Raw genomic sequence first — 13,565 nt, forward strand, 5'->3', positions numbered from 1 at the left:
CTGGAAAAACAAACGTACTTTATGTACAGCTGAATTAGAATTCAGTTTTTTAAATTCAGCATGACATGAGGGCCTATTTGATGACATCAAGTAAAAATTATAGAACAAAAAGCCAAAATAACAAAAATAAAGCCTGTGATTTAGTCTGTGAAAAGCTTTTCCTTTCTTTATACGAGGCAAACTGATGATGTTCTGTGCTAGTCTTATAATAATTTTAATAATTTTGTGCGTGTTTTTCTTATAAAGCCACACTTAACTAGTGAGATGTCAAGTAAAGTGTTTTAGTAAAGTGGTTACATTTCTTTTATAGTGTCAGACAGTATTATTAATATAATAGATAGACAATAAAATGATATGCCACTTGAATAAAAAACATTTGTATTATTTTTAAATATATTTTTACTTTTAATTAAAATGATGTAGCCTCTGGAAAAAAAATACTCATACAGTCAGCTTTGTACATTCTGTATATACAGTATACTGTGGGATCATCATATTTGGAATTCATTTATATACAGGAATAAAATAAATGGGAATTCCAGTTTTAAATTCTTTTTAATGATGACAGTAAATACATATATAAAAAAATAAAGCCTGTGATTTATGGATTTGGCATCTTGTAATCTGGATCATGAAACCCCTCACGGACCCTTCCGAAGCAGCCCAATAACAGATCCACAGCAGCATTTACTGTTGATTTAATTTCGCCTTCTGTTTTGCCCTGCTTTGGGTTCACTTCCACCATGTCTACAGCAGAGAGAAGTCCTGGAGCGAAGTCAAAAACATACATTCATATCAACATGCCAAACAAAGACCATGAGGGATTCTGCTAATGAAATTAGTTCATTTAGCAATAGTCAACCAGATACATTTTAATATGGCTTTTAATAGCTGATCTGCAGTCTAGAGAGAATCAGATTTATTAAATTCACTTTACTGAGATGCACACAAAATTAGTTAAACACTCGACTCAATTTTTGGTTAATCATTTCAGAAAGGCCAAACAACTGCCGGCTTATTAGCCTGGAAGTTTTATAAATCTCTTACCAATTACAGATGTGCATTTCCTGATGTTCTCACCTGTCTGACAGATGTGTTCAGTGATGTAAATGCCCTCTCTGTAGGTCAGTCCTCCCGCTGCAGGTGTGCCTGTTGCAGGTGACACTGATGGGTCCAGCGCATCAATGTCAAAACTGAGGTGGATGGGTTTTTTCACCCTGATCGGGAAAAATTGTTTCCTCAATACAATATTAGGTCATCATGATAAATAGAAAATAAGTCACACACTTACTTTGAAAACATGTGATCGCATGTCTGCTCCATGACTTTTGCAATTCCAAGCCGATCAACTTCTGTCATGGAGAAGGCTTTGATTCCAAGGTCCTTCAGGATATAACTGTCACGTAAAGTATGATTTGAACGTCAAAAAGAATCTTGAAATAGTGATATGATGCTTGTATGATTTCGTAGAATCTACAAACTTACTGTTCTCCCGGGTCCACATCTCTGAGCCCAATGTAGACAACGTCCTTCGCTGCTACACAAGCTTTTAACCATGTAAAATTTGGAATTATGGGAATCTAAGAAACGTTAGGAAAACAAAATGACAAAATATTTTAAATGTTTCTAATCATAAACTGTTGTCTCAAGTAAACTAAAGGACAGGAACCTATTTATAGTAATTGTGAGGAGTGGGGCGGGGGCCGAGAGCCGTGGGAACGGAGCGAGTCCCACATAGGAGATCGGTGAAGGATGAGAGAGGACCAGGTCTGGGTTTTATTTTGTGTTTTGGTTTTGTTTATGCGCGACAGTCGTCCGTGAGGGGCTGCCGCGCTGTTTTGTGTTTATTTGATTATTAAAGTCTTTGTTTGATTGTCCGCTGGTTCCTGCCTCCTTCCCGTAATTAGGAAGTTTAATGTATTACAGTAATATTTTATCTAAAAATTAAACATGAATAGCATATGTGACCCTGGAGCATAAAACCAGTCTTAAGTCGCTGGGGTATATTTGTAGCAAAAGCCAAAAATACACTGTATGTGTCGAAATTATAAATGTTTATTTTATGCCAAAAATCATTAGGATATTAAGTAAAGATCATGTTCCATAAAGATATTTTGTAAATTTCCTACCGTAAATATATCAAAACGTAATTTTTGATTAGTAATATGCATTGCTAAAATCTTAATTCTTAACAACTTTAAAGGCGATATTTTTTTTCAATGTTTACATTTTTTTGCACCCTCAGATTCCAGATGTTCAAATTGTATCTCGGCCAAATATTGTCCGATCCTAATAAACCATACATCAAAGGAAAGCTTATTTATTCAGCTTTCATATGATGTATACATTTCAGTTTTGAAAAATAGACACTTAAGACACTTTTTGTGATCCAGGGTCACATATATTAACGGGAAATCATTTTTTTATATGTTTTATTGTTTTGTAATTTATGGTGATTCATAAATATTGACTATTAGAATTAAAATAATGACAATAAGTAATGAGAATTATGAATTAATTCCAAAAAATAAATAAAATAAAATGTCATATTATGTTAATGGAATTTAAGGTTACATGTTTTAATTGGTGCAAAAGTAATGTCACAAAGCCCCAAAAAATAATAATAATAATAAAAAAAATATTAAAGACAATTTTTGAAATTTTCTGTGAATGTTTATGAAGTAAGTTGTTGATGTTTATTAGTTATAAGTGTGTTTAAGGCACAGATACTGACAACTGCATGACTGGTCAAGAGGTTATACCTGAACAGTTCTTTAGAAGTTTTTTTTTTGATGAGACTGACAGTAATGTAATACCTGTGTTACATATTACCCAAACTTTAATATAGTTGCTGAAATGATTAAAGAGCATCAGTCACCTTTGAGTGCAGTTCATGGATGAGGAACGACAGCGGCTGGCCATGAATGTTTCCCGTTGGCGTGGATGAAGGTGTGTTGATATCTGCATGTGCATCCACCCATAAAACACTCAACTCATGTCTTGAGGCGGCATGACCAAAGATCGAGCCAATCGCTAAGCTGTAAAAAACAGCAAACACATTTCTGACAATAGGTTCAATAATGATTTCCTGCTTCCAAATGTTTCACTGACCAGAACTGAAAGCACTCAATGACCTGTGATCTCCTCCCAGCATCACACAAGTGTTTCCATGGCTCTTGACCTTCTGCACAGCTCCTGCGAGCAGCTCATTGGCACGGCCGACTGCTCTCGGGGTCTTCAGCCTGCCAACTGGCTCATCATTGGGAACCTCCTCAAAAGTCAGATTCCCATAATCCTTCACTACACAACCTGGAGAGGGACGAAGGGCTTTCTGTCATCATTTACACGTAACAATAGGATTTATAGTTTAAACATGGAACACAAAAGGAAGAGAGTACTGACCATTCTTTTCCATGCATACAATCCATACAACACAACATTTCCATCCATTTGGATTACACAGTTTTAATGTGATGTATTTTTGAAACTCATAAAAAAAAGACAAACACAAAAGATTGGCTTAAATATCTTAAAAATCTTAAAATTAGGCCTAATTAGGGCCCAAGCACCGATGGTGTGAGGACCCTCTTGTATCTGCTCCGTCTATTCTTCTTCTTCTTCTTCTTCTTCTCCCAAATGATTGGCATTTTTGAGGGCTTAAACATGCTCAAAAAGTCATGAAACTTTGCACATGCGTCAAACCTGGTCAAAATTTAAGTTTGATATAGGATTCAGAAGAGGGTGTGGCAAAATGGCTTGACAGCGCCAAATATACTAAGAAAATCAACAGCCTTCCAGCTATGTTTCACGTACATGCACGAAAATTGGCACACATATGTAACACACCAATACCTACAAAAAAGACTCTTGTAGCAAAATTCTAAACCCAACAGGAAGTCGGTTATTTTTAAAATTATGAGCTAATTTTGTGTAATTTTTGTCATTTCCATGCGTTGTATTTTAACGAACTCCTCCTAGAGATTTATTCAGATCAACACCAAATTTGGTATGCCTAATCTAAAGGCCTTTGCGATGTTAAATTGCAAAGATCTTGAGTTTTCGTTGAAGGGCGTGTCCGTGGCGGCCTGGCGAATTTTGATGATTCGCCATGAAAAATGAAGTTGCTATAACTCAGACATACAATGTCCAATCTGCCCCGAACTTCACATGTTAGATAAGACTCCGAACCTGAACAGATTGACATGCCCATATTCAGTTATAGTCATAGCACCACCTATTGGCAACAGGAAGTGACATATTTTACACTGCGACGAACTACTCCTTGAAATTTTTTGACATCAGTGTCTTTTTTGTGGTCAGTCTAATCTAAAGGCCTGTGCAATGTTAAATTGTGGAGATCTTGAGTTTTTGTTAAAGTGCATGTCAATGGCGCCATGACAAAATTTGATGTCTCGCCACAGCAAGAGAAGTTGTTTTAACTCAGGCATAAAATGTTCGATCTTCCCCAAACTTCACATGGTCGATAAGAGTCCTGGCCTGAACACATCTGAAGGCCAATATTCCATTATAATGATAGCGCCACCTGCTGGCAACAGGAAGATTGGCACATATGTGAAATATACTTTTCACTTATATTTATGACTTTAAATGCATATTTCTCAACGTTCACCTTTTTACTAAAACCACTCGCTGCCGGTGAGCCCGGGTGCGGTGGGGGTGCAGACGGTGATATTTTTAGTATTCTCAAATGACCACGACTTGCCTAAAATAAAATCTATAGATATGAAACAGTTCAATATCACAATGCTAGTTAAAAATGTAACCTAGATAAATGTGCACTTTTAGACACATATCCAAGTGTTTGTGTGGAGGGTGAAAGCACTCTGCAGGACATGGAGGTGTTCGCAAGAAAAACAATCAGGATGCGCTTTTTGCCGTCTCATCTTAAGCAGGAGGGCTCCACAAAATTGAACGAAACTCAGCTAATATATGTCTCACAGACATGATAAATATATCTATAGAAAGCTAAGCTTCAAATTACTAATTTAAAATTAAATCATTCTAATCTAAAATAAAAACTCTTTCATTATGCAGTCCATAAAGATGCATTTCTCTTTAAAGGCGAGTCCAATGAGCAGATGGCGTGTCAGGATTGGCAACGTCATCTTTGCGAAACTGAATAAGTATTTGCAGGAATTTCCTTTATTATAAACTTGAAAGCTACGGGAATGAGTAAAACTATATGTGATTTCTGTGGCGTCTGCAGGTGTATGGCTGTAGGCCTACGTACTGTGCGTACCATGAGCGCTCAGACTGACCTGAGATTTGCCCCGCAAATATTTCAGCAGTTATTATACATGTCCCGTATTTCTGTTGACTGAACCAGCCATGCCATTAATTATAAATTTACATTCAAACCGCTCTCTCTCTCTCTTGTTTCTCATAGATCTCATAAAAATGCATATCAGCAGCACGATTTTCTGCACGCCAAAGTCAATTTCTGCTGGAAATATAATGCCAAATAGAAACAGAAAATCTTGCAGAAAATGCAAGGTCTTTGCATAATCTAGAGAAACATGAGAGTACAAATATTTTTGATCATGCTCATTTCCCAAAATGGCTTAATTATTAAAGAGAAGAAGAAAGTCAAAAGTTATGTTGTTTGTAGACCATTTGGGATGATCACATCCAGAGCAAATTTGTAGAATGGGAGCAGGTGTGGGACACTGAGAACCACCTCAGACAAAGGGGTGTCAGAACTTAATTAACATACAGACCAGAGCTGTAATGACAGGAGCAACTTCATTTACATTAATGGTAGTAAACTCTAAGTGTATAAAATGATTGAGCTTAGGATGTTCATGGTTCATTTCTGACTCTGTTGAACCCAATGTGATACATGTACTTTTTCACTGCTATGCTGCAATAAGCATCTTCATCAAGATCTTCATCGTCATCACTGTCAGAACTATGGACTTGTCTGTGTGTGTTTTTTTCCTGTGTGACCCAGTTTCTGTCCCTCCTTGATTGTTGATTAGTTCCCAGGTGTGTCTCCTTAGCTCCTTCGTTAGCCTGTCTTTAAAATCAATGTGGGGAGGGGACTCTGATTGACTGCCCCTTTTTCTTCTCTCCATCATCTCCGCTGGCAGGGGCGGATTTAGACATTTTGGGGCCCAAGGCAAGCACAGACATGGGGCCCTCTACATCTCTTGTTTCCCTCCTTTTGTCAATCCTTATTTTTCAAAAAAAAGCCCTACTTGTTACTTCTCTTCAGCAGTCTTCACACAGCAATGATGTATAGACATCTGGAGTTGTATCTGTAAGAAAAAAAGAAGAAAAATAAAAAACACAGAACAACATTCTGTTTAACAGATGTATCCTCTGTAAAATTGTATTTACATAAAATTTTCTCTGTACAATAATATGTATTATCTATTTACACAGGGAAGAGCTGTCATTGGTTGTCATTTACCTTGGTTGTTCTGATAGTCTCTTCTATATGGATCTGCTTGCTGCTACATGTTGTTTTTGGACTTCGGTCTTGTGTTACTAAAGTGAGAAGAAACACACAAGACAATAAGTGATCAATTATGGAGACATCATTTTAGTAAAAATAACTTACCTTTTAAAATGTTTACCTTTTTTCTTTCACTGACTTTCTCCTGCTCTCCCTTTTTTTCTGACCATTTCTTCATTTCCCTTGTCTCTGTTTTTGCATCTTTCTCGTCTTCTCTCTTTGGTCTTTGCCTATCTTTTTCTTCTTCTCTCTTTGGTCTGTGTGTGAGTGAGTGTGTCTGTTTGGGTGAGTGTCTCTGAGTGAGTGTGTGTGTGTGTGTGTGTGTGTGTGTGTGTGTGTGTCAAACCAAAATTTATTCAGTCCCCTTCAACGTTTCTCACGCTATCAGTTTATTTGATACAGTTTAGAAAATGGTAACAAAATATGACAAGAACTCAGAGTTAAACTGTGTCAGAACAAATTCATATTGATAATGTCTGATCACTTTGATAGAAAAGTATGTAATAAATTAGGCTGAATAGCTGTCAACTGTTAAATTTAAAGATATAATTCACCCAAAAATGAAAATTCTGTCATTAATTACTCATTAATTAATGATCTTCTTTCATCTTCGGAACACAATTTAAGATATTTTTGATGATGTCTGAGGGATGCTCTGACCCTCCCATAGACAGCAAGGGAACTACTTCTGTCAAGCTGTGTCTGTGTGTGCGAGTCTGTGTCTGTGTCTGTGTGAGTGAGTGAGTGAGTGAGTGAGTGAGTGAGTGAGTGAGTGTGTGTGTGTGTGTGTGTGTGTGTGTGTGTGTGTGTGTGTGTGTGTGTGTGTGTGTGTGTGAGTGAGTGAGTGAGTGTGTGTGTGTGTGTGTGAGCGTGTCTGTCTGTGTGTGTGTGTGTGTGTGTGTGTGTGTGTGTGTGTGTGAGAGTCTGTGTGAGTGAGTGTGTCTGTGAGTGAGTGTCTGTATTGTCATGTCTAAAGCACTATAATCTGCATTGCGAGCTTTGGCCTCATCAAATCTTGCTATCACTGATTCCATATCCAGTGACTTCCTGACTTCCTGCTCGATGGAGAGAACAGCTAGAGCAGACAGCCTGTCCTGTGACATAGTTGATCTGAGGTACGTTTTGATTAGTTTCAGTGATGAGAAACTTCTCTCACCCGAAGCTACTGTAACAGGGAGAGTGAGGAGGAGTCTGAAAGCTATACTCAAATTTGGATATATGTCAAGTAAATTCTCTTTATATATATAGTCAAGCATCTCAAATGGTGATGAGACATGTGGCGGGAATGACCTAACTGCACCCTTAACCTCAAGCTTCATATCTTCTGCATCAATGTCATCCATCCTTTGCTCTAATCTGTGGCAGCATTCATCCAGCTTCCCTTCCTTCTCAGTGCTTCTCATTGTGTCGAGTGAGTAGAGAAATCCATAAAGCTCATAGAAGATTTCCATGCTGGAAAATCTGTTCTCTACTGTGACAAGAGCTGTATCTACTAGACGTAGAAAAAACTCTCTTTTGAAGAGCTCTTCTGCAGTTGACTGAGTCTGCTCTGCTCCCTCATACTCAAACTGTTTGTTTTTTCTTCTCTGACGCACCTCAGGCCAGCTCATCTCCACCTCAAGCTTCTCTGCTATCTCCCTGGCATCTGTTTTCGCAGAATGAAATCCATGACTGCGAAATTCCTGAAGAAATTCTTTCACTGCCCTGATTTCTTCTCTCACTGTCTCAACTGAAACTCAACTGAAACTTCTCAACTGAGATCATTGTCACTGAAAGTGAACGCGGAAGTTTTGTTACCTGCAGCTGCAGTTGAAGGATCCTCCTCATCCTGTAAAATTGCCGTGCATGTAACGTTAGCAGCAATATCGCTTGAGCAGCCTGGGCTAGCACTGTCGGCGCCGGCGGCAACGGGTAGTTCCTCCACGCTAGCAGCAGTGCTAACAGTCATGATGGTGTTAGCGTTGTTGTCATTGTCAGGGGGGCCGGGCATCACAAAAAAGTTTGTTACCTTCGGCATTTTTACTAAAAACTTTTTGCTTTCCTCCCGTTTCTTCCTTTTTTCAGCACCGCTAGGTTAGCTTCGCTTCATTTTTACTGTCAACACTCTGTTTTACACTCTGTCTATCACTGTCAATCATTTCTTCTTCGTCAGTTTTTTGGCGCATTACAGCCTATCACTTTCGCAGATGCACAGTAAGTGAAATAATGGAATAGTCCAATGTAGTGAGTTGGGGGGGGGGGCTCCTGTCTGCGACACCAATGATTTGATGCCATTTTTCGCAAATGGAGTTTTAGAAATATATATTTTGCACGAAGTAAAAAAAAAAAATCTTTAAGCAAGTTAATGGGGCATTTTCGGGGCCCCTATGTAGCTCGGGGCCCAAGGCAATTGCCGACCTTTGCCTAATGGTAAAGTCCGCCCCTGTCCGCTGGTCCCGTCCAGCCATCGTCCATGGTTTCTTCGTCCAGCCCAGAGGGGGCTTCCGATCCTCCAGTGCCCATTCCTAGAAAGTTATCTCCTGTGCCCGTTCCTAGAATGTGTCCTCCAGTGCCTGCTACTAGAATGTACCCTCAAATGGCCACTCCTCCAAAATGCCTGCCCTCCCACCCGCTCCAGCCTCCCCCACCGCTGTCATCTGGCAGCCCCTCTGCTCACCATTAGCCCACCATCTATGAGGTGCGGGACTTCCATCCTTCCAGCGTCGCCGTGGTTAGAGTCTCCCTCACCTCCGCCTCCAGCCTCCAAGGTCCGGACTCCACCTCAGCCAGTAGTCCCAGTGGTTCCACCTCGGCTCCTAGCTCCTTGGTTACCAGAGCCCTTGGCTCCACCAAGGCCCCCCGGATCCTCGGCATCCCCCAGGCTCATTGTCTCTCCGTCTCCGCCTTGGGCTCCTCCTCCACCTGCTCGGCCATCGTTGGTCGACCCCCTTGAGTCAGCAGCCTTTCCTCCTCCATGGCTCCTCCCACCGTTGGCTCCACCTTGGGCCGTCCTTATGACTGTGGCCTGGGTCCAGCTGGACTCCTCCTGCTCCAAGTTCCTCCTGGCTCCTCCCTCCATCATCTCTGTGTGCCAGCCCCCTCTTGGGGATCTGTCCTCCACCGGAGCTTCCTCCCAAGCTCCCACCTATGCCTCCTCCTGTTGTTGCCTACAGTGCAAGGACACCTTCTGGGAGGGGGGCAAAATGTCAGAACTATGGACTTGTCTGTGTGTCTTTTCCTGTGTGACCCAGTGTCTGTCCCTCCTTGATTGCTGATTAGTTCCCAGGTTTGTCTCCTTAGCTCCCTCGTTAGCCTGTCTTTTATAAGCAATGTCCTTTCAGTTCAGTTTTGTTGGGTCTACAAGTACGGACGTGTGTCTTCCTCCTGTTCTCTATGTTGGATTTTCCCCTGTGTTGGATTAATAAAGACTCTTTCAATTATTCTCGGCTCCGTGTTCCTTCCGGCAGCGTTCCGGCATTTAATTATTTTTTAAGTAAATACAAAACATTGTGCTTTTGAAAAATAAAGAAAACAAATATCTTTCCTTCTCGGTTTCCTTTGAACTTGTGGTGCGGTCACAAAAATGAAACTGAACTTGGTGTAGACTTGTCTTGCAATTTTTCATTTGGTTTTGTTACAGTTTTTTTACAGATGCCAGGACACATTTCTCAATACTTAGGTCACTTTTGCAAAACTCTTCACACAGTGAGCACAACAGAAGTCTATTTGGGCTAAACTGAGGATCAATTATCATTGCTTTGGCACAAAATGCATTCAACGACTACATCTCTCAAATTTCATTAATTCTTTTCTTACTCTTTTCTCACTCACACAACAACTGCCAAAACTCTTTGTATGGTCAATTTGCACATGCTTACATACTGTTTTCAAAACTGTTAAACTTATGTTCAAAACAATAACATAATACAAAACTGAATCAGCAATTTGCTACATTTCTACAGTAATATTTTAATGAAATATATTTTAAATCTTAAAATTTAATGCTATAAAAACAATTGGACAATTAGTAGATGAGCATTACTATTGTATCTGTATCAGTGGATGGTGTGTACACAAATTCTTGTATTTTGGAATTACTCAGTGCAAAAAAAAAAAGAAAAATAAATAAACTACATAAAATACTGACAAACTCTGCATCATGTCTGATTCATTCCACTAACATATATTGCAGTGAATTATAAACAGAGATGTGTCCTTGTTTTACACAAGAAAACATTGTATAATGCTACATGTTGTTAGTGTTTTTTAGGTCATTGTTTTGTGGGTGACAAAGTGTGTTTGTCGGCTGTCAGAGTTTTGCAAAAGTGACCTAAGTATTGAGGAATGTGTCCTAGCATCTGTAAAAAACTGTAATACAGTTTTTCTCAGTCACTTTGGTGCATTTCTCAAATCAGAAATGAAATTCTCAAAACTACTTGTACAACCTCCACATCATCTAGTCATTTATACACATCATAAAACCAGTTTCTCATTCTTTTGGACAAGTTGCGATTGCTTTGGTACATTCATGCAATTGATTATGCACATTTATCTGCGGTTTCCTACATTATCAGTTGCTAATGTCATGTTGTTCAAAACGTATTACTGTATATAGTTTTATTTGCAATAGTCTTGTCTTACCCCTCAAAATGGTTAATCTAGTTGTCATAAACTGCCAAGCACACTTTTTATTTTTATTTTTACTAATTATTATTAGACTTTTTGTAAATTTGGCATGAATTGTGCAAGTGAATATTTACTAATGTAGATGATAAACCAATGATAAACCATTTCTCTGAAATAGCTCAAAGGTTCATCTCATGAATCTTCAGTTGGAGAGCTTATACTGTATAGACAGAGGACATCACAAGAGTTACAAATTGTGAAAATTGACTTATTTTCATCATTGTGCCCATATTTCTTTTTCCTTTTCTATATCACAAAAACATTGTAAAGGGTTTTTTTTTTTGGTCAGACCACTAGTAAAAGTGTAACTGGGAATTCTATCCAGTCTCTTTCAATCAATATCCCACATACAGTAATGTGTAAATTTGTACTTTTGAAATGGATATATGACATACATAAGCATATGAAATACTGTTCAATACAGTAGTTTACATCAGAACATCCCTCCAGAGTATACTGTTATATTGACAACATGACTAAACAATTTGACTGTCTTAACTATGACGCAAGGACTTGTCATTCTGATGGCACTGACGTTCATTGACACAGATATTTATATTTGAGAGATGAATTAAGGATTTTGAGCAAGAGATTGGCTTTTGCAGGTAATCCATGGTGTTTTGCTATTTGTACGAGTTGTTTTGAGAAATGCACTTACTGTTTTGCAAATCTCAAGGATGATTCGAGAAATGTACCAAAGCGACTGAGAAAAACTGTAACAGTGACTTGATGCCACCTACTGGCGGTTTTAATTTCACATTTAGAGTTTCTGTTCATTTTTTACAAATAATTTCAAATCAGTTTTCAACGTTTAAGATTAAAATATCAAAACAGTATGAATGCATTTGTAACTGGAGTTTAAATACATTCATGTATTGCATTAAAGTTTAAATTTTGTGTAAATGCATCTTAATGTCACTTCAGACGCAGTTAATAAAGGTAAAAATCCCCATAAAAGGTAAAAATCAATTAAAACCTATTTAGAAAAGATACATTTCTTTCTTTGCTGTGTACTGGTCACCATACAGAATATGCAGATTATCAAAAACTTTAGGAGACAGCTGCCCACGGTAGTCCTCAAGGTACCAGAACAATAACACAGCAAAATATTGTCTAATTATCCCAGAAAATATTGAGATATATATTTTTTGTCAGTATCGCAGACGTTTTGTTTTGGGAAAAAAAAGTAAATGAATATGAGAAGTGCTTTTTTTTCCACTTGAGGCCCGAGTGTGCTTGCTATCTGGGGTTCAACTGACAGAATTTTAAAAGACAATATCTCCATTTGCATTGATCTTCTGCAACTTTGCAGATATTGTTTATGCTCAAACAGTAACATTACACACTAACTAACGTTAAAAAAGTGCAATTGCAATCAGCCACCCCTTTAATTATATGCAACCCTAAACCAAGTCCTAACCCTAACTCTATAGAAAGTACATGTTCTTAATTATTTTTATTCAGTAAAATCGGTAACAGTGTGATAAAAAGTGTAAATAAAAGCAGTGTAAATATCAGGGGGCGTAGTAGTGGTACCTTCCCCTATAAGTTTCTGCACCAATCCAGCAGCTCGAATGAGGTCCGCTCCTCTCTGCACCCCATCCCTCTGCTGCAGCCACAGTCAATAACATCAACATCCGGTCAATAACATCCCCGCATGGATTCTTGTTTAATACGTGAATAATCATTCATTTAAAAGAGAAGAGGACGTGTTTGGGGGCTTTATATCTCACCTGTCCTTTAGAGAAAGGTGCACCTATTATCCCCACACAGTGGTGATGATGATGATGGAGGTCTCTTCTGAGTATGTGAAGAGCGGCTCGTGATCCGCTGAAGCTCTTCATCACCGCGGAGTAAAGGACGAGTGACGACACGGCGGCTGCTCGCGCTCCTCTGTCTTAACTTTGGATTTCTTTTTGTTTTGTGCAAGAAAAGTACATGGGGAAGAGCTGATTTTAAATGACGCCATCGCCTAATTTGCATACGAAGTGGAATTCATTTAAACTCAATTCATGAATTTGAATGAATTTAAACTCATTAACATAAAAAGTGCATATGAAAATATAACCGTCTGTTGAGGATCAAATTACACTTATTTATATTAGACGGTTTTGTTTTTTATTCTTGTTACTAAGTGATATTATTAAATTAAGGCGTTTGGAGTTAACTTGGCTCAATATTCATGTTACTCAGAGTTCTCACTAGATTTTATTATAGGTTTTTATTAACATTTTGAATTCGTTTTTATTTCTATATTTTCTGCTTTCATTTGAACTAACAGTTTTAGTTTTTTTACTGTCCGTTTAAAAAAATCTTTTTTTTGTCTATTTAGTTTTTATTATTTTATTAATAGTGATTTTAGTACATCAAGTTAAGCATAATGAAATGAATTCTAACTTATTATATATATATAATCAGTTAA

At 38.3% G+C, this 13,565-nt stretch overlaps 1 protein-coding gene across 1 annotated transcript; it reads right to left on the minus strand.

Moving 5' to 3' along the window:
- Window positions 1-540: 540 nt before the first annotated feature.
- LOC132121313 (arginase-1-like) lies at window positions 541-13,067 on the minus strand. The gene is made up of 8 exons (XM_059530597.1): window positions 12,877-13,067; window positions 12,680-12,752; window positions 3,135-3,309; window positions 2,879-3,038; window positions 1,486-1,580; window positions 1,292-1,396; window positions 1,081-1,217; window positions 541-765 (listed from the first exon to the last, which is right to left on the minus strand). The coding sequence occupies exons 1-8, from the start codon at window positions 12,985-12,987 to the stop codon at window positions 602-604; spliced, it is 1,020 nt and encodes a 339-aa protein (XP_059386580.1). The 5' UTR covers window positions 12,988-13,067; the 3' UTR covers window positions 541-601.
- Window positions 13,068-13,565: the final 498 nt, after the last annotated feature.

This window comes from Carassius carassius, chromosome 39, assembly GCF_963082965.1.
Source record: "Carassius carassius chromosome 39, fCarCar2.1, whole genome shotgun sequence".
Classification (NCBI taxonomy): Eukaryota; Metazoa; Chordata; class Actinopteri; order Cypriniformes; family Cyprinidae; genus Carassius; species Carassius carassius.

Excerpts from the sequence above, each read along its gene's own strand:
- LOC132121313 (XM_059530597.1), bottom strand. The coding sequence starts at position 12,987 with ATGAAGAGCTTCAGCGGATCACGAGCCGCTCTTCACATACTCAGAAGA. Across the intron at positions 1,581-2,878 it reads TCCATGAACTGCACTCAAAG|ATTCCCATAATTCCAAATTT; the intron begins GTGACTGATGCT and ends AACGTTTCTTAG. Across the intron at positions 766-1,080 it reads TGAACACATCTGTCAGACAG|GACTTCTCTCTGCTGTAGAC; the intron begins GTGAGAACATCA and ends ACTTCGCTCCAG.